This window comes from Poecile atricapillus, chromosome 10 (genome assembly GCF_030490865.1).
Source record: "Poecile atricapillus isolate bPoeAtr1 chromosome 10, bPoeAtr1.hap1, whole genome shotgun sequence".
NCBI classification, from domain to species: domain Eukaryota; kingdom Metazoa; phylum Chordata; class Aves; order Passeriformes; family Paridae; genus Poecile; species Poecile atricapillus.
The window spans coordinates 7,717,858-7,742,020 of NC_081258.1; the positions used below are offsets into that span (position 1 = coordinate 7,717,858).

Consider the following 24,163-nt stretch of genomic DNA (forward strand, 5'->3'; position numbering starts at 1 on the left):
GACCTGGAGGCGCAGAGCCCCGGGGTGATGCAGGTGGTGTCCCACAGATGCAGAGCTCAGGGGGCTGCAGGGGCACAGCTCCCTGGGCAGGGCTGGCAGAGCCCTCCCCCTGCCCAGTGACACCAGCCAGACACGCTTGCTGCACATTAATATTCTCACAACAACCCCCCTCCAATCAGTCTTTGCTAAAAGCATTAATTAAGACTTTAACATTTCTGATCCCATCAATTTTCTGTTCTCTTCTTATTAAATAGATGTACTAGGGGAGTTTGAATAATAACTGCCCAAAGTTTGGGGATAATGAATAAATGAACTTTGCCAGCCTCTGGCTAAGCATGAAATTTGCTGTAGAGTAACAAATGCAACAGAGGCAGCTCATACATTAACCAACCTAGTTTTGACACTCAAGTTTGGGAGCACATTATTTACTTACTTACTAATTCTAAGAGAGACTAGGCTCCAAAATGTTTCATGCAGGAAATGACAAATGCCATGTTGAGACAGTCTTTCTGCACTCTCCATCACAGCATGAAGCTGCTCACTCACCCATCTTCTCTTCAGTGGGTCTGGCCCTCTTGCCACGCATAGCGAGGCTTTCAGTACTGCAGGCTCCATTTTCCTCGGGAACTTTGCCAGGAAAGGAGCACACCACAAACTGGGTAATTTTGGTTTTTACTCCCTTGGTCTTGGCACTTTCAAGGTCACCTGTGTGCTGTCAAACTGCTTTTGTTCCATGTATTTTTACATGTGCATGGCTCCAGCACCAGCTCTGTTACCCTGTTGTAAATCCATTCGTTTTTGTGGAAATCCATTAACTCGCAGTGAATTTATGGCAGTATAACTGTGAGCGAGCTGCAGCTGATGGCGCAGACTGGAAATATTACAAGGAAAAGTGCAAAGTTCTATTGATTTTCTCTCAGGAGAAATGTGTGTTTCCTTATGATTATATTACAGATGACTCAGCTCTGGCCCCCAACAGCCATCCCTCATGTTTCCCTGCTCGCTGGCTGTGTGAGGAGCCTGTGCTGTCCCCAGTGCAGGGAGCCAGTGCTGGGGGACTCTGTGCCCGGCTCCATGCAGCACCACAGGAGCCACACCACCCTCCCACGGCTCTGCAGCACAGCCACTTACTCCTAATCGATTCTGACAGCAGACACCACGAGGAATGCTGAGATTTATGAAAGAGCAAGATTTGCCACTAGCCTCTGTCCATTAAGGGTACGGCAAAACCTCGCTTTGCCCTTTGTAAATACAATCAGCAGAAGTGAGGCAGTTGCCCTTTTCAGAAGAAAGAGCACTCTCAAAGGACAGATGTTTTAGCAAAAGTTCTCAACACGCTCACAAGCAATAAGGCTCCAAATTCTTTACAATTTTTCTTCAAAACGTTTCTCATTCCTTTAAGTGCTTTTTAAAGACTAAATACTGCACTGAAAGCTGCAGTCTCTTCTTTAGCCACGTATTTTCCCTGCACTACAGGAATATGGGGCCAATTACAGGCTGTGTAGTTTGCAAAAAAAAGCTGGCCTGAATGTGGAAACCATGACCCCAAAACCTGAAGGACTCATTTTGCACATTTTTAAAAGCAGACATAAAGTGAAGGTGAAGGTAAAGGTAAAGCAAGGCAATCTCACTTGTTGAAGTTATCCTGTTTGCTGGGAATGAGTTCTCTCTGCATCTGTACAGATCTTCTCTGGAAAGCAAAGATGCCTGTTGCTCTTGCTAGAAGAGATTTTTCATCAAATCCCCAGGTTTAGTATTTCTGAAGTTTTATGGTGAATTGGAATATAAGAGTTGTTATTCCTATTGTGGCACACTTAATTCTGATCTCAGAAAGGATAAAAAAGTTATTTTTAGTTGCAGATTTAATATTTTTTCACCTTTAATGTGATTAAAGTCTAAAAGACCTTGGTAATTCTACTCCTGTCATTGCACACAAAACTTTCTGCCACATCCCTTTGCAGGTAACAGGCTACAAAAGGAAGGGAAGGACAAGCTCAAGATGATTGATGTATTTCCTCCAAACCACACAGTCTGTAATTCAAGAGACAATGTGCTCAGTACGTGATGGAACAGAAGTATCAGAGCAAAACAGATACCTGTTTACTTGCACACCAGCTGGGGTAGGGCTGAAGTTGAAATAGAAGCATAACTACTCTTAGGTAAAAATGCTTCACTGCTTCAAGCCTCAGCTATTTACTTGCATCAATTTAGGCAGATTTTCTTCTTCCTCTTGTGGAAAAATTTTAGTTCTCTCTCTTAGAAGGAAGTTGAGGCCCTGAGAAATATTCTCTGCCCTTGAGAAAACAGCAGCAGTGATGAAGAGTTGGCCAGAGGACCCCCAGTCCAAACACAGGCAGGTTTCACTTGTGTGACCAGCCCTTGGTGGAAGGGTTAGAACTCTCCTGACATTGCAGGCTCCACGCACACCTCTGCTGGAGTAACTGTCCTTGAGCAAATTCCCAGACAGGAGTGCTGGTATTTGTTTAGACACGGTCCAACACGCAAAGCTTTTTTCCACCTATCTTTTCCTTCCAGGTTTAGAAGCCCTCCCGTGTGCACATGGAAGCCAAGGACTGGGATCTTCAATGTCTCGTGTGGCTCTGATGCACTTCCAGGCTCACAGTCACCACCTCCTCTGAGTTCTTCCAAAGAGCAGTTTAGCTTCTTGTGGGGAGATTAGGGATTGTTCCCCAATCCATGGGATCCTACAGCTGGCAGTAATGGGATGAACATTACTGTGAAGATTTTATCCCCTTTGGATCCCCAAGGTGAGTCTGCCCCAGTGCAAGAGGCTTTTACCACCACAGTGTAGTGGTAGTGTACATAGTACATGTATCAAACATATCAAACCTGCTTGGTCTCAAACCCAGTGAGTGCAAGTGGCACAAATCCCTGGCTGTCACTGGCAGCCCTAGGAAAAGGAAATCCTGAGCATGAAAATGGAAAATGAAAAGGGAAAATGACAATCCCTTCCTGTCCTCCTTCTAGAACAGGACTTGGGCACGAGGTGAGGCAGTGTCCTGTGTTTGCTCTGAGCTCCTGCAGGCACAGTCCTGCTGCCACTGGAGCTGTCACTCTGACTCTCCCGCAAGGAAGCTCCTCTGAAATGCCACACAAATGACAGCAGAAGAGTCATGGTCGGGCATAGGAAATTTCAAGGTATTTCACTAATTCAGCTAGTGAAGGTCATGTTTCTTTACCAAGTCATCTTACTGGCTCACTTGAAAAACAAGCATTTTTCAACAGAAAAAAAATAACTATTTACTGTAAAAAAGCTTCTTTAGAGAAAGCTCACCTGGATAAGAAAAGTGACACAATTATGTGTTTTTAAAAATCCAAATCTTGGAACTAGGGAACACAACAACATTCCAGGATGATTTATTTTGATTTCCCACTGCTTGATTCACCTTTTTTCAGAGGCCTGGGGAAAAGCAAAGCACTTTGCATTGAATGCCACACACTATCACACTGTCCATCTACCAGATCTTGCCCTGAGTGCCCAGAGGTAACTGGTGGCACCAAGGAAAAGGCAGCTGCAGCCTGGGACTGGCTGCCTGCACCTTCTGCTGTGGGCTGTGGCATCAGGGGAGGGTGTCTGAAAAATAAGTGATTTCATTTTTATTTTGTTTGTGCTGCATCATTCCTCAAGTCTCTGCACTGTGACAAGGGAGGGAAGGCACACAGCCATCAAGCCTTCTCGGGGACATGCAGGACACAGGGAAAGGCACACACATCTGTAAAAACTTTATTTCAAAATCTTTTTATTCAACTGTTATTCAGCAATATACAATACAGTTTATAAACAAATGTCTTACCTTGTTTCCAATCTTCATTTAAAAATAAATATTATTGACAGTGAATATTAATTATGGTAAGATGTACCTTTTTAATGTCTCCAAAAGAAATAATTTAATTAAAAAAGAAAAAGGAAATCCAAAAAAAACTAAACACAATAATCTACTAAAAATATTTCCTTTCTTAGGAAGGGTTTGACCCAACATCTTTACATATTGTCATAAAGATAACTGCTCAACAGTTCGTGCAAAATGAAGAGTCAGAGGAAAGGTTTAGAAAAGAAAAAATATTACATTAAAATAGAGGAATCATAAGTGCCATGCACAGAGCAGGGCTTTACACCATAGAGTCTGGAAATTAGATGCATTATTCTATGTTGTTTACTTTTCTGTGGCATCCCCAAAAATATGTTTTTCCCCCCATGTAGAATTTATCATGCTTCTTTCAGTCTCTTTCTGTCCATCTTTAAAACGGTAGGGATTTCTTTGTCAGGGGCTTTGTTTGTTATTAAATAGGTTCCTTTCTGTTTGGCTGAGGAAGAGTGGAGGGAGCAGTCCGTCAGTGGTTTACTAATAAATGTACAAGCTTATGCAGTATTAACAGGGACATGTATAGGAGTGGGTCTGTAGCATAAATAGGTCCTGTACCTAGAAAAGAAAGAGACAAGGGAGAGAAGGAGATTTGATTTTTTATCTTTTCCAATATAGAAGATTAAATGCAGAAGAGCAATATAAGAAGATTCATTTTTATCACTTCAGTGCCAGGGGTCAGAAGCTTAATTTTAATAGTAAAACAGCATCCTCAAGCTATCCAACTCAAATAGCTTTTTCCTCCCCCTCCCAAATCTGACTCCACTTAGGTCATTTCATTATGTGTTACTAATGGTATGCCTAAACTTGGCTTCAGCCAAGTTACCAGCAATTGAGATTTCTATAAATACACCATAATCTGGTATATAGTTTCTTGAGAAATGACAGGTATCAACCACCCATTACTTTAAAGGGAAATGACAAATGCTGCGTCTGTACTTCTTGATTAACAGGACATGAACCCATTTCATTTGGAATGGGAACAGCAAGACCTTGACATCTTCTTTACCTTTTATAGGAAAGAGCAGAATTTTAAATTCAAAATGTGCTCAGGAGCTATAGAAAAACAGAGGTCGGGTGTGGAACACATCTGTTCCCGTCAGCCCGTCCCAAGGAGAGCGATGAGCTAACTCCTGGGGCAGGACACACTGAGGCAATTGCTCACAGCAGCGAGTGGCAGCCACCTCCATGCTGCAGCCACCAAGGCTGGCCCTGCTCACACCCATTCACACCAAGATTCTTGCTCAGCTCTATTCTGAAAAGATACCAGAAGGTATTTGTGTGTGCACCACGGTGTGGCCCCTCTCCCTGGCACGGGAGGGCTGAGCCAAGGGGCCGAGGTCTCTTGGCCACGCTCAGCCAAGAGAGGACACGAAGGCACAAGACTCTGGCTGTGCCACTTCTGGAATGGTCACTGCTGTGCTGCCAGTGGATGCAGAGCAGTCCCATTCCCAGAGAAGTCCCATTCCCAGTGCAGCCCCGTTCCCAGTGCAGCCCTGGTGCCAGAGCAGCCCCGTTCCCAGTGCAGCCCCGGTGCCAGTGGAGCCCAGTTCCCTGGAGCAGCCCTGTTCCCTGGATCAGCCCTGTTCCCTGGATCAGTCCCGTTCCCTGGAGCAGCCCCGTTCCCTGGATCAGCCCTGTTCCCTGGATCAGCCCCGTTCCCTGGATCAGCCCCGTTCCCTGGATCAGCCCTGTTCCCAGAGCAGCCCCGTTCCCTGGATCAGTCCCGTTCCCACAGCAGCCCCGTTCCCACAGCAGCCCCGTTCCCTGGATCAGCCCCGTTCCCTGGATCAGCCCCGTTCCCACAGCAGCCCCGTTCCCTGGATCAGACCTGTTCCCAGAGCAGCCCCGTTCCCACAGCAGCCCTGTTCCCTGGATCAGTCCCGTTCCCTGGAGCAGCCCTGTTCCCTGGATCAGCCCCGTTCCCTGGATCAGCCCCATTCCCTGGATCAGCCCCATTCTCACAGCAGCCCTGTTCCCTGGATCAGCCCCGTTCCCTGGATCAGTCCCGTTCCCTGGAGCAGCCCTGTTCCCTGGATCAGCCCCGTTGTTCCCTGGATCAGCCCCATTCCCATTACAGCCCCGTTCCCAGTGCAGCCCTGCACAGGGTGCCTGGCACTCCTGAGCCAGCCCACGCAGACAAGGCCAGGCTGGGGACAGAGCCCAAGTGCCCCCAGGGGACCTTCCTGAGCCATGAGGGGACCAGTGTGGCTGGCACGGGGTGGAAGTGAGAGATATGGGACATTTCCATGCAACAGCAGAAGTCCAGTGGGAATTTAGTCCAGTGGGAATTTGCCCTGCAGCTAAGTGTAGAAGACACCTGGGGAGAGGCCTCCTCTCTGCTGAACACCCGACCCACAGGACAAATCAATGCCCAAAACACTGACTGCCACCCAGTGAGAGACACTGCAGAGCATGAAAACTTTAAAAACAAGTTTTCTCTGTTCAGTATCTCTGGAAAAGTAATCAGGGCACTTCTGTTCAGGCAACTCACTTCAGGCACCGTAATGTGAATACTTTAGTCTTGGTCTCTAGGACGTGTGGCACGATCAAAGGAAATGCCTCAAACAGTGCCTGAGCAAAGCACTGCTCTTGGGCTCGCTGCTCCAGCTGCCTCATAATCTATGTACAGCTCACCAGCAATGCTGGAGTACGATTAGCCAGCATCAAAAATACGACATAGCAATGTGGTGTGCAATTGAGGAACTCAAGAAATGTCCCCACAGTGCTATCTCACAGACGCCCAGACTGTGTGGTGATTATTTAGTTATTAAGGTTTTAATTAAATCCCTGCATGCACAAACATGTGCTAAGGACTGCCTACATAGCAACAGCAAGGCATAAAGATGAATACAGGATTTTTGTTTTGAAAGCTGAAAAAATCATTAACAAACACAACTAACTCCAGCAGCTAAAGGTGTTAGCTGCAACTCATTGCAAAAAGACACTAAAGGTGTGTGCAGGGAAGTCCTCTCTTCTGGGACATGGTCCCCTTCATGGTCCCCATGTGCTGTCACTGTCCCTTGAGCCTCTGATGCAGGGGCAGCCCAGCAGCAGCTGACACAGCCCAGTGGCACCAAATTTGTGCCAATTCCACACCTGCCCAGCACTGCAGGGAAGAGCTGGCCCTGGATATTTATTATGGTCAAACCTGAGGGTGCTGAGAACCTGTTCTTTCCCTGCTAGGGCTGAACTTGTTCTTTCAATAAACAGGACTCGAGTCTGAGATGCTGGCGGTTACTCAGACAGCAAGATGTGTTTTTGTGAGGGGGAATTTCCCAGGAAACACTGAGAAACTCAACCTGGAGAAATGGGCTCTTGAAGCTCAAGTGCTCTTACAACCCTGATACTGAAAGGCTGCCAGGAGCACCAGCTTAGGATCATTCCTGCTTTGAAGGGAAAGCAGTGTTAGTCACAACTCCTTGTACCACCTGTGTACCTGCTTACCAAAATCATTCCTATGTTGGTCTTACTTTTATGTACTAGTTTTAGTTTAAATTTCAGTGCAGAACTGGGAGTTCTACAGTCCAAATTTTACCTTTTCCTTCTGTAGAAATTACTGTTGTTTTTAACCTATATTCTCCTTCTTTTCTGATGGCCGAATGTGAGTTCAGACTCTGTTAACAGAATCTCAGCAGTTAAATGAAACATATTTAAAAAAAAAATCACTTGAAAGCAATTATTCTTACTGAACACCACATACAAGTTTCTTTTTTTTTGTACTCATTCAGTGTTGTTCTACTCTAAGACTTCAGGAAGCATTGGACACACAGAACTTCAGAATTCTCCTCCCTCTAAATATAAGCAGACTAGAAAAATAATTTCCAGTATTTTCTTCCTGATTAGTTAACCTGAACCATTGATTATAAACAAACTGAACTTAGTGTCCACAATTCTGCTATTACTGCAGTAGTGGAAGTCTTGACTTATAGTTAATAAATTGCTCCATCTGTAGATGTAAATAAATAAAATGTGGGCTTGAGCATGAGGATCTGACACATGATTGACCCAGGTGTGAGAACAGAGGGTTCTTATCCAAACACCCTAAATCAGGAGTACACAGTTACTTGCAAAGTACAGACACTGGTGAGAAAACATTTCACTGATATTTTGAATATTCATTTGATGATCTGTTATTGCATGCTTATTTATCACTATACAGACTTACAACTTTGCTTTTATAATATTTCTATGCTCGTGGCCAAAAGTCTACCAACATGCAGAACAAGAACAAATTGTTCTCTTTGTGTATGGTGAATTGCTCTTTGGCATCACTCATCCTTTTTTGCAATTTATGACATAATAGTGTTTTGCTGCAATTTTCTATTTAAAAAAATTTTTATGCCAGAATTAATCACAGTTTGACTTAAAACAGTTCAATTGAAAACAAACATTAATTACCAAGTGACTTGTGACACCCAGAAAAAAATGGGATGATTCTTTTACAAGCTATATTTAACCAACGGTCAAACCCCACAATTTCCAGCAGTCACCTATTTTTCTTACTAGAAAGAATCTGAAAAATCCTTTGATGTCTTTTTCTGAGATGGTGGTAAAATGCAGTGGCTCATATAATAAAAAGCTGAAAGACATCAGCAGCCTATTTTCCTTGAAAGATGAGATAACACCTAAAATCTGACTGCCTATTGATGATGGAGCTGGGGCCCTGGCTGGCAGTGTCACGAGACATTTCTCTGTACTGCCTTTTATGCAGTGACCTATTAGCCTCGGCCTATTTCCTTACAGAACAATGCCCAATTAATAAAGCCCTCAAACCTGGCATTTCATTAAGAGGTGAGGGATCAAACTGACCATATAGATTGATCTGTTCTCTCAGTCCAGAAACTTTAGGCTGTGCTTGATACATGTCCTTGTATCTATGGAAAAAATGGAGTTTTACATGGGTTGCTGGTCAAGGATCACTGCAAGCAATCTCCTAGATAAAACAGATTCTCACTCACTGACATACATTAGGAGCACTTGCACTGAATTGAAGGGAATTTACCCAACTTCAGACCTAAGAGCTTCTTAGAAGTTTTTAATTGAAATCACTAAATTCACTATACACTTACTGAACCAAACAGATAATAAGCTACACCCCATTAGAACTGTTCCAGAGTTTGAGACAAGATCTTATAAACTCTCCACACCCTTCCACTCTTAAGTACTTCCAGCACAATTCAAACACTGCATTTTTGCTTTTTAATCTTTTTTTGCACCCAATGCCTACAAATGCCCACTCTTCCCCCAGAGCCAATTCTCCAGGATGCTGTTCAGAAGTGCATGCAGTCATGTGCTGACCTCAGCAGAGCCTCCCAGCTCAACCCCAGAGTGCTGCATGGTGTTGTTCAAAGAAGTATTGGCACAACAGAAAAAAAACAAACCACTGAACTGTGGTGTCCTCATTGCTCCTGGCTTTTGGCTGCCTGTGGATCATCCTGCCCAGGCACAACCACAAACAGCTCCTCAGCTGCCTTTTGGTGGGGCTAATTTCAGCAGTGGTGACATCCCACATATTTATGAACATCTGCATGGGATCAGCTTACCATGGAACCTGCCTAGAAGGCATGATGACAAAAATTAGTTTTCTATCCACTACAGTTTTAATTTATGATTCACTGACTTTTGGAATAGCTTTTCATAACTCATCTCACAAAAATGCCTCACAGAAGTCAGCATATGTTTTTGTTTCTATACAACCATGCAGGTAAAGCTTGTGATCCTGCTTTGTTCCTTCATCCATGACATCAAGGTTTTTAAGGTCAAGAGTAAATCTTCTCACACAGCCAGCTGAAACCATCAGCATTGCTCTCCACACCCTTCATGATAATGCCCACATTTCACTTTCCTTATCCATACCACAGCCTCAAACTCTCCAGGAAGCTGAAAGCAATTTTACTGGCCAGAAGACACTGACCAGAGTTTTGTAAAGCTGTCATCATTTTAGGTCTTCTCAAATACACCTGAATTTCACTGTTTCTTCACCTTCTCTCTCAAGATATCAACTGCAATATTCAGGCCTATATTTAGGGGTGAATTGCCAAATGTTACAAGAGTAACTGAAAGCCTCCCCTGTCCTAATTTTGGAAACTCAATAGGTTTTAGTATTTCAAATAAGATTCCATTTGCATTTGGAGTATTTAACAGTCCTGAAATGAGCATGTTTTACTTGCCCACACCTGTATCTATTTACATGCTGGGCTAAACTCACCTGAAAACAATGAGATGAGGCAGAATTTAAGGCTTGATAACTCTACAGAAGCTGCATACAGGGCAGCACAGTGCAAACTTCCTGAACAGGGAGAAAAATAAATATGTGTATTTGAGGAAAAAACTAGTTCCTTGTAGCAGCCTGGTCCTTAATTTTGACTGTTCTTGATGTGATAACTCAAAAAGCTCACCTAGGACAGAAGACTGGTGTTTTAGACTTTGCTGTTTTAGCATGCTAGCAGGAAGGCTATAGATTAGAAAACAAATAAATTGGATGGCAATGACAGGGGGGTGTAGTCATGCAAAGAAATGCTGCAGAAATCAAAGTTTGATTCTGATAAGAAGCTAAGAGAAGAAAAATATTCCTTCTGCAGTATTGATTTTCTGATGCACTGCAGTGCTCTGGTGGAAGTCAATGTGTGAGTGCCTGTGGGACACAGGACAGGCATTGGTAGAAGAGTTGGGGATGTGTTTCTTAAGGCACCTGCAACTGTTGAGGTGGATTTTGAGCTCAACAGAACTCATTTTAACTGAGACTCATTAAGGCCAAATTTTCCTTAAAATGCTAGTGCTGACAGTCCCTGCCAAACATGCTCATGGTACACAGACCAGCCAAGTGCTCCATTACCCTCTACAGAGGCTCTTCCCTCTCCTGGATCATAAGGACATCATTAGACATAAGGTTCAGGATTAAATGGACAATTGATCTCACCCACTGCACAGCTGCTGCAGGTCTGCAAGGCATGACACTTTTGCATTAACCACAGCTATCACAAACAGGAGTTGATGAACTAGTGGATTTGATGAATGTAGGGAAATGCATACCTGCTATGGAACAAGAAATACCTTTATACAGAGATAATTCTGTTTGTTAGGTTCCCAGAGAAATGTGCAGTTTCATTGCCAACAGACTGGCAAAAAACCATCTCCCACTAATGTTACAAAAAACAGGGGCAACACAATATGGGAAATTTTTCCCTCAATATGCCCAATTCCCTTCTGTGGTAGCCATAAGAGTACAGAACAACCAGCACTGTTCCCAAAGCCTCCCTCTGCCTTTTCAAACAGGCCATGTGCCTGTGAACAGCTCTGCTGAGGCAGCCAGGCCCTTGGGGGCTGCTCTTGGGGTCTCACTGGAGAGAACCACACAAACCTCTCCACCACTCAAATATCCACTCGAGGAGAAATTAAAGAGTAACTTTAAGACAACACCAAGTGTAATTTATAACAAGCTCCAAAAGGAAACACTGCTCTAGATGGTGTCAATGGAGAGAAATGCATCCTGAATGCTTAAAATAACTAATTCATTCCATATAGATTATACAGTTTAAATACTTTCTATTGGTTTGCATTTAAATAAGCCAGTAAACATTCCTCTTTTAAGACCTGCAGCTGGTCTCTACTTTGTATTACCCTCACATAAACAGATTTCTGCTTTGGTATTGGTGAGATGATCTCTCCTTGCCAAATATCTTATTAAGACACTCAAACCATGCAACTATGAATTTGTTTTAATTTCCAGAATTTTCTGCAGTTTCATGATCTAAAATTAACTTATCAAAACCAAGAACAACAGTTAATTCATTCATTGAAAGTTGAATAACGAGAGATACAAAATTCTTTGTAATGAAATTTGGTGGAAAATTAATTCTAAACTAAAATACAGAGAAAAATAAGTAACTGCATTAGTGGTAGTTCAGGTGGTAAATAAGCAACCAGTCCTACACATCCATCTTCTCTACTGTTATGTGAGCAATTCCAGAGCACATCCAGACACACAAGTAGCAAAAGCACAACTCAAACTGCCCAGATCATGAGGCAATGAAAAAAACTGGTATTTTTATTGTTAAAATTATTATTTTACTGGTAAAGTAGCTGGTTTCAGCTACTAAGCTTTGAAGCAAGTTTGGGGCATATTCTCTGTTTTTCATTTTAAGTAGGAGGACTAAAAAGTCATATTGCAGAAAAGCAGGCAAGCTAGATATGGTCACACAATTCCACAGGCTGGATCTTCATGGAAAGACTGACAGTAAGAGTCCCACTGGACTGAACGACAGTTTTCACATTCTATAATTGATGCAAGTTGTAAATATTTGCAACCCAAAAATAAAGACGATGACACTGTGGTTCTCACTTCACTGCTTTTAGAGTATTTTTGACTTGATCAGGATTAGGAGCAAGCTGCCAATGTAGTTGTAATTATCACTCCAATCAGAATTATTAAACCTAAGCAGATGCAAGTACAGATTAAGGATCTTTTTGAAAAATTACCCTGTGCTGTCCATACTTAAAGAACAGAGCTAAGTGCTCTAGCAGAATGCATGATGACACACAAAAAATGGCTGTATTGAGAGCATGTGCCTGAGAAAAAAGCAGAGGCTGTGAGTTCCATAAAGAAGGGATCACCTTTTCACTGTAAACAAACAGCAGCATTTTGGGACTGACCCACAAATACACAGAGCCTCCAAACATTTCCAATGACTGATATTTGCTAGATGTGAGTTAACTAAAGACTTTGCTATGCCCTAGGTGTAAGGGAGGCCAAGCTTTGCAGAATAAGGCAGCAAGGGCTTATTTGACTAAACTGTGGACATGGGATATTCCTCAATACTCCTCTGTACATGTGGAACGTCCAGCTCCTCAGTGTGAGAGGGATTCAGATTAGCATGCCAATTTTAAAAATTATAAAGCAGTAAACTATTTCTAATTATGTCAGTTTGATGAACTTTACCTCTATAATCACAGAATTGGTGAGGCTGGAAAAGAGCTCTAAGATCACCGAGTCCAGCCATGAACTCAGCAGCACCCCACTGTGTACCACTAGCCCATGTCCTCAGGTGATGCATTCCCGTGTCTCCTGAACACCTCCAGGAGCACGGTAACAAAACAACAGGTGTAGAACACGATGTCCCTGAGACATGCTGAGCTCTGCCTGCTTTGGAAGTCAGCAGCCTGTCCCTGCACACACAGAGATGCCCTGCTGCCAGCCACGGGCAGGGTGAGCAGATATTGTGGGGATGCTTGGGGCCCTTTGCTGTGTGAGCACAGCTCCCTCCCAGCCGCAGCACAAGCTCGTGCTGGCTCACACAGACCCCTCTGCTGAGCACGGCTGCTGCTCTGCCAAACTGCTCTTCTTTCCAGCTAATAAAATTGCCTCCCAGCTGATAACAGCCTAGCAATATAAAGTACTCGGTTGTTAGCCGCTGTTGTGACAAATAATACCATTCTGCTGACAACCCCATTTTTTCCAATACAAACCTACTTGAACTGTTTATTATTGACATATGGGACTGCTCTACCATTATCTAATTTTAAAAAACACATAGTAAACAGCAATAGTGAGCCTGACAGCATTCTTACTGCTTTAGCAAAGCTAAATCAAAATCCAAAGCAACCTCCTTTTATTGCCAGCACAGTCCTGTCAGGCTCTCTTAAGTAAAAAAGAAACACCTACACTGTAGGACTACTGTAAGATTCATTTCCTGGCAGAGGCTACTTTGTGTTTGCTTTCCAACTACAGCCCACACTACTTAAAAGCCTTCTCAAAACCAGTACCAGTAAGGCTGTCTGGGCATTTCTTTGTGCCAAGATTGCTAAGTTTTAAACTGTTAGGGACCTATTTAAATCGACAACACAGTTCAAGCATTAGTGTACACATTAGTAAAGCTGCACCAGTATTGCAGAGGTGGGGAGTGTGCAACAATTACTGCCTCTCATAAAAGATACAAAATTAGCTGGTTCTGCAAATTAAGGCTCCCTTTTGCCAAGTATCTATTGAAATCACGTATAAAGAACTAGCAGTGTATGTATATTCCTGCCCCAAATGCTGTTTGCTCAGGCAAAAACACATGTGGGTGCACTGAGCCTTTCTTCATGTAAATTTCTAATTTTCACTCATTAATGAATCAACCTTACATAGAAAACTAGACCAGTGTTACATAGAAAACTAGACCAGGTACAGCTTCCTTATTCATTAGAAGGACCTGGAATACTCCCTTCATTGTGTTTAGTAATATTTTTAATATTTTTTAGATATTAGATTTAGATATTATTTAGATTTTATAGATATTTTAATCTATAACTTAAAGATATCAAAGAAATTCAAATAATATTCAGATTTCTTCAAGGGCACTGAACAGGCTGGAGTAGAATAGGTTAGTACAGTTTTGTCTGTCCTCTGGGGAACAAGCAAGAACCGCTGAAAGGAGGTTACTCAAATAAATTGCATTTCCACAGTACAAAAACACCCAGGCACAGCTTGTTTCTGTCCTAGATAATGAGGTGACACAGTACAGCAGTTAGTGCTTTTGTCCAGTTCGAGAATTAATCCATATTACACAGACACAAAAGAAGATATTTGACCTCACTTGTCCCCAAAGCAGTCTAATTTGCCTAGATATTAAAGTGCTAGTGATGTGTATTTAATGAGAATTCTTTTTGCATGTTTATTATCCAGTGACATTTAGGAGGTCAGCCTGATAATTCAGTTATGGCCTCTGTCTTGCTACTTTATTTAATGTAAAGGAAAATGTGATGTGACCCAGGTTGCATTTAACTAGGAGTAACAACAGAATTGAGCTCATACATGGTCTCATAAAAAGCACAGGGAAGCGGAGCAGACCCAGCCATTGCTGAGGGGGAAAGGCAGGGAGCCTGAGCTGAGCAGCCTCATAGACTTCCCTATCTTGCTATTTCATGTAATGTTCATCTATCAAACATGAATGAGCTCCACAGACTGTGTCTCAAACTAGCAGAGGGTCATTCAAGCTCTGCCAAAGCCAGGAGAGCCCTGAGCTCAAACCCTTACCCAAAATTAGTCCAAACCCAACCACAGCCCCTCCAAACAGAGTCCCCCAAACCAGCCCCAGCTCTGCACACTCAATAAAGCACCGTGCTCCTTCCTCTGCTGTCTCCAAGCTGCACAGCCAGGCCTCTTCCTAGTGCACAACAGAGACCTGAGAGTCTCCTGCCCCAAGGGGGGCTGGCTGTGCATGCCCTGCTCTTCTGAGCACCAGGGGCACAGAGGCTGCAGGACTGTCACCTGCTGCTTTATCTCGAACAAGCAGCCCAGGAGCAGAGCTCCTTCTGCCTCAGACATAAAGGGCTTTCAGGAGGGGAGGGACAGGCATGGAGTGAAGATTTATGTTCTTCCTTGTGATGACCACTTCATCTGTGCATAACACATGAGCCCATGTTCCTCCTAGAGCTCCTTGCTTCACACTCCCATCTTTGTTTATTTAAAGCTTTCGCTTCTGAGCTTTGAGGCTAGAGATCAAACAAATAAAAGGGAATTTGGAAGCTGCAATGTCTGATCTACATTCTACTCAGAAGTTAAACTAAAAATTGCCCCCAAGCCAATACACAGGCACTCATTTTGGAGACCATTTGGTAGGATAATACAGTCAATTTCCCTCCCAGGAGGTCAGGATGAAGATCCTTGTTTATTACTTCACCATCGAAGGCACTGGACTTAAATTTAGAAGACCTGAAATTAAGTTTTCCTATTTAATTTCACAGCTGTCACACGACTCAACAAAGTCAGTTATTGTTCTTGTGTCATTTATCTGTCTCAAACACTCGGACTACAAACTTCCTGAGACAGAGACACCGTGTGTTTCACTCAGTGATGCTCCTGCATCCCCCTACTCTACCCACTGAAAACCAGGAGTACTTCCAAACAGTAACAACTCTGCACACTGCTCACCCCAATTATTTTCCTACAGCGTAAAATTCCACTTGTGTACAAGCATTTAAACTAAAAGCTCAATATTATTTCATTTAGAACCACATGGACAACTGCTTCTGTGATAGTGTTAAAAATGGTCTTGCCAGCAGATCTTTGTCTCCTTACAGCCCAAATCCCATTTTCTAGGTTTCCACTTCAGTTCACCTTGCTGGCAGACAAGCAGTAACCTTTCTGACTCATGAGACCACAGTACCAAGTTTTTATATGGTTGTTTAAACATCGCAGATAAAATTCTGCTTAAGTAGCTAATATTTGTGGCATATTTGTCAATTTTCCAGTTGTTCTGCATCTATTGCCTTATATACCATAATGCTGACACAAACTTCAGCCAAATACTATTTCTGAAGATGTCCAAAACAATGGATTTTCTATTTCTACCCAGTTTGTCAGATGAGACTCTCTGCTCTTCAGATAATCTCAGTAACAGACACATTTATCCTAATAAATTCATGTTTCAGTTCACTTAGAAGATGTAAAAAATCACACTTTTCCGTGGTGCGTGGCGGGCAGCAGTTGAAGTCAAGAAGAGCCCTGCAGGCACTTCCCAATGTAACATTTGATCTATAATCATGTTTATTGGAATCCAAGTACATTGAGGTCCTCTCTTATTACACTGAAAGTATTGGGAAGATTTCTACTGCAAGGAAAATAGGATTAGAGGCCAATTCATGCAGGACACTGTAGCTAGTGCCATGCCATCAGCTCTCAGGCAGAGCTCTCCAGTGTCTTAGATGAGGATGTTTCTTAATCGCTGATAGCAAATCCATTGTTCGACCACATTTCTGCTTTCATACAGAGGAAATATCCCTGTGTACAATGAAAAGACTTAGAAATGCTAAATACTTTAAATGTATTAAACTATTCAATTATTACACACAGATTTGGTGCAAGTACTTATCCGTATGTGTTACAGCTCAAAATAGGATAACGAGGCATACATATTACGCTGCTATGCAGATGTAACTCACACAGCAACACAAGGTTAGGTCCTGAGTCTTAAACACCACGTGAACAAAGATTTACTTGGATTTGTTGGCCCTACTGCGTGGAAAACCAGTTGTGACACTGCCTCAGGGGTTGGACCTGAAACAGGGTTTCTAGTTCCCAGAAGTAAATAAAAGAAAAAAAAAACATTTCCTATAAAGTAACTGCGTTCTTTATACAATAATACAATAATTACCTAATGTAGCTCCAAAGAGCACCACTTTAACATACAAATGGGAAACTCAGAAGGTCTAAGATGTCATTTTCTTTTAGGATGTTTTGAAGAAAGTTTAGTGCTTATCCAACCCGAGTGGCAGCACTGGAGACCCCTTCTTCCCTTTCCTCACAAAAACAGGTGATACTCCTGCTGCAAGTCCTCATCACACTGACTGCCACATTTTATCCAGACCTCTATGCAACATCCATGGCTAGGGAAGACTTCTTGCCTTTGCACCAAGCTCTCTTTCTGCTTCAGACCAAATCCCTGGCCCAGACAGGCTTTCTGAAATACCCAGGAGATGGGGACAGCAGCAATCTGCTTCACAGAAACAACCAAAGAGACATCTTGTGGTGACAAGACTCACACAGTTCTGGTCCAAAAGGCACCTGCATCAGGAAGTTTTGAGGGTCAAGTCCCTCAGCTGCAAATCTCCTAAGCCATGCTGTGATTGATGTTCTGTTGATTTGTAATTACAGGCAGCTCCAAACTACCACAGGTACAAAAATTACAACAAACCAGGCAGAAGCCTGTTATTCAGGGAGGTCTTGATTCAAGCAGAGTAAAAAGGCATTAATTCTACAAGAGGACCAGACCAAAGCACACAATTTATCACCTTCCTCTTATGGGGACAAAAGCAGGTGCTGGTTTATACCTTATGAAGTCAGTATGGGAACAGGAGCAGTCTGACTTGGCTTTCTCAGCCCTGGAGCTGCCACGGAGTGGCACTGTTCACAGAGAGCAGTGTGCCCAGCAGGGAGCTCACAGCATCAAATTTTGGTTTAGCCAGTCTGGTAGCCCTCAGCATCAGTCTCCACCTGGAGACCCCCACTAGATGTTTTTCCGTATTCTGCTACCTTTTTCACTGATTTGCATTACTCCATTACCTCCACTGCTGGCCACAATGCTACCAGTTTATTTTCAGAATTTAATGCAGCCCAGAAATGATGCAGAAGTGCCATATCCCAAACCACAGACATGTAAAAAATCGGGACAGACAGCAGTTTAGCTGATCCGGGCAGGAGGTCTTGCCCTAACGGGCATGTGTGACATGCTGTCTTGGCGGCACACGCTCGCATCCATCTGTTGACGTGGAACTGAGCCCACTGCACTTCCACCGTCCTGGTTTTAGTTCATATGCACCACATAAGCTCTGGGTTCAGCAGGCAGGGTGCACAGTGCTGCAAGTCCTAAACACAACCCCTAGTGTCAGCATGGAAAACACTGCAAGAATTCTCACTGTCATCAGAGTGGAGAGGAAACACGAAAACACCACTTAGCCCTGGGGTTCCAGGAGGAAAGCAGATCTTTCCAAACAAAAAAAAAAATAATAGATCATGAGCATTACAGTGTCTGGTTTAATTTCTGGGGGCCAGTAGATACAGCAAAAGCAAAATTAATTTCTTTAAATGCCCTCAAGCACCTGCAGTTAAGATCTCAGGAACTGTCACCTTATCTTCCACTAGACACCAATGAACAACCAGCTTAGTCTTGGGAATGATAAGGAGTAAAATCTAGCTTTCACACGTATTTCTACAGAAGAAAGAAACTAAATTATTCAGATAACAGGAAAAGGTAGTAGCTAGATAAAACACAGCACCTGTAAAGCACCAGCAGGTCACAGTGACCCATATAGGATTGATTTTCATTACTGTGAGCCAAAACCTGCAACTGTTTGCCCAGAAAGTGTGAAGAGGTATCAGGAAGAAGTGTGAACTTCCCTGCATGAAGATTATGAATCTGCGTCAGAAGGGACTCAGCAGAGGGGGGGCTCAGGGCCTTCCCTGAACAGTCAATGGCATAAAACTCTTTCCCTTCTTCCACAGATAACTTGGCAGGGACTTTTGTTCAACATTAACTAAGTGACAGTGGCTGAGAGGAGAGCTGAAGCCCAGCCAGAACAGCACCACACCTCAGAAGCTCGAAACACTTTTGCAATGCAGATTTAAGAGTAAGTTCTTCGTCCCAGACACTCCTGTCATTGGATAAATAAATGTTTATAGCTGCCTTCTCTGGCAAACTGCAATATGGTAATGTGTCATTAATAACTTAATACAGTATTAACTGATAGACAGTATTAGCATGATGTTTACATTTTGAAAACATTATAGAGCACTGTATCTCCAATTCTTAGCCTGCCATTAATTCAGATGTGGGGCTCATTACACAGCAATTGACATTTCCCTTCTGAATCTGCATCCTGCTCTACACAGGCCTCGTATCTGCCTGGGACAACAAGCCCTGTAAGCCACTCTGCAAATCTAAATTCTCTGCAGAACATCCACGGTGTTTTGCTCTCCTGAGGCTGCAGCTACCTTTTCAAACACCGTACCCAAAAAGCTGCAAGGGGGTTCTGAACGTGGGGCCCCCCAGTGCACCTGCCAAAGAGATGCAGGTCCCAGGCTGGTACTCGGACCTATCTCCCCATCCCCGTGCCTCTGTTCACTCCCGTCCAGGCTGGGGCGAGGCACCAGCCCCGGCCTTTGAGACAACCCGAGCACATTCTGCCGGACTTGGGCGCGATTTCCCAGCTCCGGGGCCGCAGCCAGAGTCCCCTCCCCGGCAGAGGGGTCACAGTGCCCGACGCGTGAGCGAGTGCTGGTCCCGGGGCTCAGAGAACGGGGGTCCCGTCCCTCCCGCCGCCCTACCTGACCCGTGCTGCTGGCGGAGGATGGCGGCCTGTCCGGGCGGCGGCGAGGCCGAGGAGGCTGCGGCGGCGGCCGTGGAGGCGGTGGCGGCGGCGCTGGTGCCCCCCGGGGCCGGGGCGGGCGGCGGGCGCTTGGCGGGGCCGGGCGGCGGCGTGGGGCGGGCGGCGGGGCCGTGGCGCCGCGGGGCCGCCCCGCTCTGGATGTGCGACACCGCCTCGGCCGCCTGCACGTCGGGCGGGGCGAAGCGGGACAGGACGCGCAGCAGCGCCTGAGCTTTGTGCTCCTGCGTCTCGTCGTCGCTGTAGTCCGACACGCGGCACTGGTAGACGCCCTCGTCCTGCCGCCGCACGCCCGACAGGCGCAGCCGGTGCGAGATGTCATTGCCCTGGACGCGGACCGTCTGCAAGAGAGCACGGCCGGCACGGCCTCAGCGAGCCTGCTCCTGCCCCAGCGCCGGGAGCACGGGGCCGGGGCTGCTTCCCCCACATGGGCACCTCGCTGCTATAGCCTCACCTCGCGGGGGCTATCCGGAACCAGCCGCGGGCCCCATCGTTCCCACGCCACCTCCCAGCTGTCACCACCCCCCGCTGCTGTTCTCTCGTCCCCCGGCGGGTCCCAGGCTCGGGCAGCCCCCAGGAACCCTCCCCACCCTCCCCGGGGTCGCCCCCGCCCGCTGCAGCGAGCCAAGCCCGGCCGGGCTCAGTGTCCCCGCTCCGGCTCCACGGAGCTGCCCCGTGTGTCCCAGCACCGCCGAGAGGGGAACAGGGACACCCGGGAGCATCACAGGGAAAGGGGAGTGGTCCCTGCAGGACAGCCAGAGAAGGGGGTCGCCTCAGGGGAATGGGGGTTGCAGAAGGCTGGGGGAAAAAAAAGTGTGATTCTTTTCTGATTTGGCCCACAGTCCTTTTCCAACGGGGCTAAGGAAGGGCTGTAAGGCAAGCGTCACCTCCTCTGGATTTGCAAGGAATGAGACGTGACTGCAAAAGCAGCAACAGATGGTAACAACGTCTTGAGGCACGGCACACTGAGGAGGGGAAAGGCGCCACACTCCCGCCGTGCTGCAGGAGCGCGGCTGCCAGTGAGACCAGCTGCACTCGTGTGTCAGGAAATGAGGGGGGCATGCAGAAAACCCCACGTGCGTGGGAGGAGGGGTGTGCACCCATCTCGAGCTGCACTTACGCTGATTTTGGTTGCATCCTTATTTGCTACCTAAAAGAACAGAAAAAAAAGGGCAATTAGACTCAGCGCTGCCAGCACATCTACAGGATGCTCACACTCCCGCCCCGGTGGAAAGATAGGAAAGACAGATGCAACTTTCTCCACTTGCCATTCACACAGCCTGTGTGGCTCAGGGTAGCTCCCCAGATGATGGGGAAGGCAGCAAACCAGCGCTCAGCCGGGGGGACTGTTCTGGTAAAGTTCCCATGCTGCCCCACAGAAGCGCTGCCTTCCCCAAGGGTGTGAACAACAGCCAAAGAAAAGCTTGTTGCATGCTCTGCTGCTCACAGTCACTGACAAACACTGGGGAAGACGCGTTACCAGCAGCGCAGCAGGGAAGGGCTCGGGCAAGCTGGATCCTGCATGGCTCAGGGCAGAGCTTCAGTCCTGAAACACCCTGGGAGCAGGTATCACGCAGCAGGTTTCATATTTGGTTATGCTTTTGTCTCCAGCCAACCACTGTAAACCTAAGTGATGCTTCAGACCTCACTGATACGCCTCTCGGGGAGACGGTCATCATTCTCCAGGCTTGCTCTGTCATCATTTATTGTAAAAGCAGCTCACAGTTTTTATATAAGGTTAAAGAAGACATTTAAATCCAAGCGATTTATTTCCCAGTCTGACAACTGACTTACACTTTCCCCAGCTAGGCGGCATCGCATTAGCTCAGTGTCTATATGCTTTGCATCTCTATTTGAGCTCTGCAGGAAAACAAGCGTGCCACAGAGAGGGGAGCTGGCACAGGCACAGAGGCTGCCGCGGGCCACCCTGCTGGCACAGAGGACGGGGGCTGGAGAGGATGACATGCCCTGCACAGTAGGGCAACACAGCCTCAAAGTCCTGCTTTACCCTGCTCCTTGTGCAACCCTGCAAGTTGTCTTTGCTCTGGCCGGGGGGGCTGTAGAATGAACTGGCTTATGCTGGGGGAAATGCAGCTGAAAAATTTAGACTGAAGCCTACCCTCACACCAAGCGGCTTCCTAGGGGGAAGGGAAAAGGCACGCAAGATTTAACTCTGCTTCATGCATTTTAATTGCTACATCTGACTGAAAACATCTTGCTGAGGTTCAGATATGGACACAATGTGGACGTGTACAAGTAACTGTGTGTTGGTGGCTGCAGATGGATACCACATTAACGTACCAACAGAGAGGTGTATCCATCCTGCCTTTCTCTGCACTATCAGTGAGCAGAAGCTCTCTCACCTTTTACAGTGATTCCTAGCTCAGTCCACAGAAGCACTGGTTTTTGCTTGTCCACACTTCATACTACAGCTTTTCTTGGGACCTCATTGCTGATTTTGCAGTGGAACATTTATCATTTTCTGTTTACAGTCCTTAAAGCATTGATGTTTTCCCTTGACATGAAGTCCCTCATGGTGCATGCCCTGTACTCCTGCATTCCTCAGAGAGCCTGGGCACACTGCTGATTCCTGCTGGTGGCTGGCACTGGGCAGAAGCAGCACTCTGGGAATGCTGAGTTTATTCTGATCACTGCCTAAGCATGTTGCATTTGATGAAGAGATATATCTCCATAGCAATGTATTACCTTGCTCCTGCTGCCGGGGACACTGATGGCTAATTCGTGTGCAAGTTCTCTGGCTGGTTCTTTAAGGTACCACCACTGGATTTCCAAGGAGTAAGAGGTGGATCCGCTGGCTCGGAAAGCACAAGGCATCTCAATATCATCTCCCTCCCTAACAGTCACATCTTTGGGAACTTCAGTAAAGGTAGCTGGGAGGGGAAGATAGAGTTACAAGGGCTGGTTAACGAGAGAGATTAAAAGACAAAATCAGTCCTTTTCAGTCTAACGTGAGCTGCTTCAGCTCAAGAGCTAAGCGCTGACCGCGACACAGGTTTCCTGGAGCCCAAAGGATCCCAGGGTAAGCGGAGCATCCAGGACTGCGCACCCTGGGCAGGGCCGAGCCGGCCCCCGTCACCCCGCAGCCGCGGCTTCAATGGAAAGTTTGAAGAGGACTTTAAAACTCCCCGGTCCTTCTAAGAAAGCCCTCGGCTTGATCCAGGGCCAGCGGTGTCCCGCTGTCCCCTCCCGCCGAGCGGCGCGGGGACCGTCCCGGGCTGCGCGCCCGCCGCGCCCCGCTCCGTTCCGCTCCGTGCTGCCGGCAGCTGCGGCCCAACAGTGCCACCTTGTTCTGCCACAGCCCGCCCGGGCAGCTCCCTGCCCCCAGCCCCGGCTGGGAACGCCGCCGGGGAGGCCGGGCCTGGCTGCAGCTCGGCTGCGGACGGGCGGCCCCGCAGCCCCGACGGCCCCGCAGCCTCTCGCCGGCAAGTTGTGCCCGGAGCGGCGCATCGCCGCGGGAAGAGGACGAAGTTTCCTACTCACCGGTGACAATGAACAGCAGAGGAGCGTTGAACATCAGGTAACAAAGGGTGCAGAACAGCCCCCGACTTTCCATCGCATCAATGTGGGCTGCGGGCGGGGACCTGGCTGGGGGCGCAGCCGGGCACGCCTCAATCCATCGCACACAGCGGGCCGGGGCAGGGCTCCTTCCCAAAAAGCCAAAGCCTCCCGGCTAACCTCGGTTTGCGGAGAAGCAAATATAAAATCCACAGCCGGCTGCTCAAACTCGCTCGCAGGTGGAAGCGACGTTTCTGGGAATGCAGCAATAAATCGCGTCCCGCTCCTTCGCTCCACCGCGGGCGGGATTCAACTGCCCGGCGCTGCCTGGGGGCTCCCGCAGCCCGAGAGCGAGGAGCCGACTCCGGGCGCCTCTCCGAGCCCCATCCCACGGAGCGCCCGGAGCTCGCCGCGTGCTCCAGCGAGGCGGCGGCGGGGACGAGCCTCCCCTCCCCTCCTTCCTGCGCCCGGGCAGCGCCCGCCGTGCGCCCGTCTCGGGCTCTGCCCCTGCGCGGCGGAGGCGGCGGCAGCCCGAGCCCGCCTCTCCCCGCTGGAGCCGCTGGATGCGCGGCCCCGGCCGCAGCTGCCCCGGGGCCCGGCCCCCGCCCCGCACCGCCCCCCGCGCCAGGCCCCGCCCGGCACCGCCCCGGGACCCGCGGAGCCGCTGGGGCTCGCTGCTCGCTGCTCCCGGCTCCCGGCTCCCGGCCCGCTCCGCCCGAGCCGCTACCTGCGAGGCACCTGAGAGCGCGGCCAGCGAGCCGCTGCTGTTTGCGGCATCCCCAGCCACGGCCGGGGCTCCTCCCGGGCAGCTCGCCTGCTGTCAGCCTTCCCAAATCACTGCGTTTGTTTCTTGTTGAAATACATTAAGGAAAAAAAACCCCAAAAACAAACCAACAAAC

At 46.9% G+C, this 24,163-nt stretch overlaps 1 protein-coding gene across 1 annotated transcript; it reads right to left on the reverse strand.

Moving 5' to 3' along the window:
* Window positions 1-3,733: 3,733 nt before the first annotated feature.
* Window positions 3,734-23,866, reverse strand: VSTM2B (V-set and transmembrane domain containing 2B). The gene is made up of 5 exons (XM_058845881.1): window positions 23,250-23,866; window positions 22,455-22,639; window positions 20,869-20,898; window positions 19,690-20,089; window positions 3,734-4,442 (listed from the first exon to the last, which is right to left on the reverse strand). Exons 1-5 carry the CDS (start codon window positions 23,320-23,322, stop codon window positions 4,354-4,356), a joined length of 777 nt encoding a protein of 258 aa, XP_058701864.1. The 5' UTR covers window positions 23,323-23,866; the 3' UTR covers window positions 3,734-4,353.
* Window positions 23,867-24,163: the final 297 nt, after the last annotated feature.

Excerpts from the sequence above, each read along its gene's own strand:
- VSTM2B (XM_058845881.1), bottom strand. The coding sequence starts at position 23,322 with ATGGAAAGTCGGGGGCTGTTCTGCACCCTTTGTTACCTGATGTTCAAC. Across the intron at positions 22,640-23,249 it reads TCTGCTGTTCATTGTCACCG|CTACCTTTACTGAAGTTCCC; the intron begins GTGAGTAGGAAA and ends TTCCCCTCCCAG. Across the intron at positions 20,090-20,868 it reads AGGATGCAACCAAAATCAGC|ACGGTCCGCGTCCAGGGCAA; the intron begins GTAAGTGCAGCT and ends GCTCTCTTGCAG.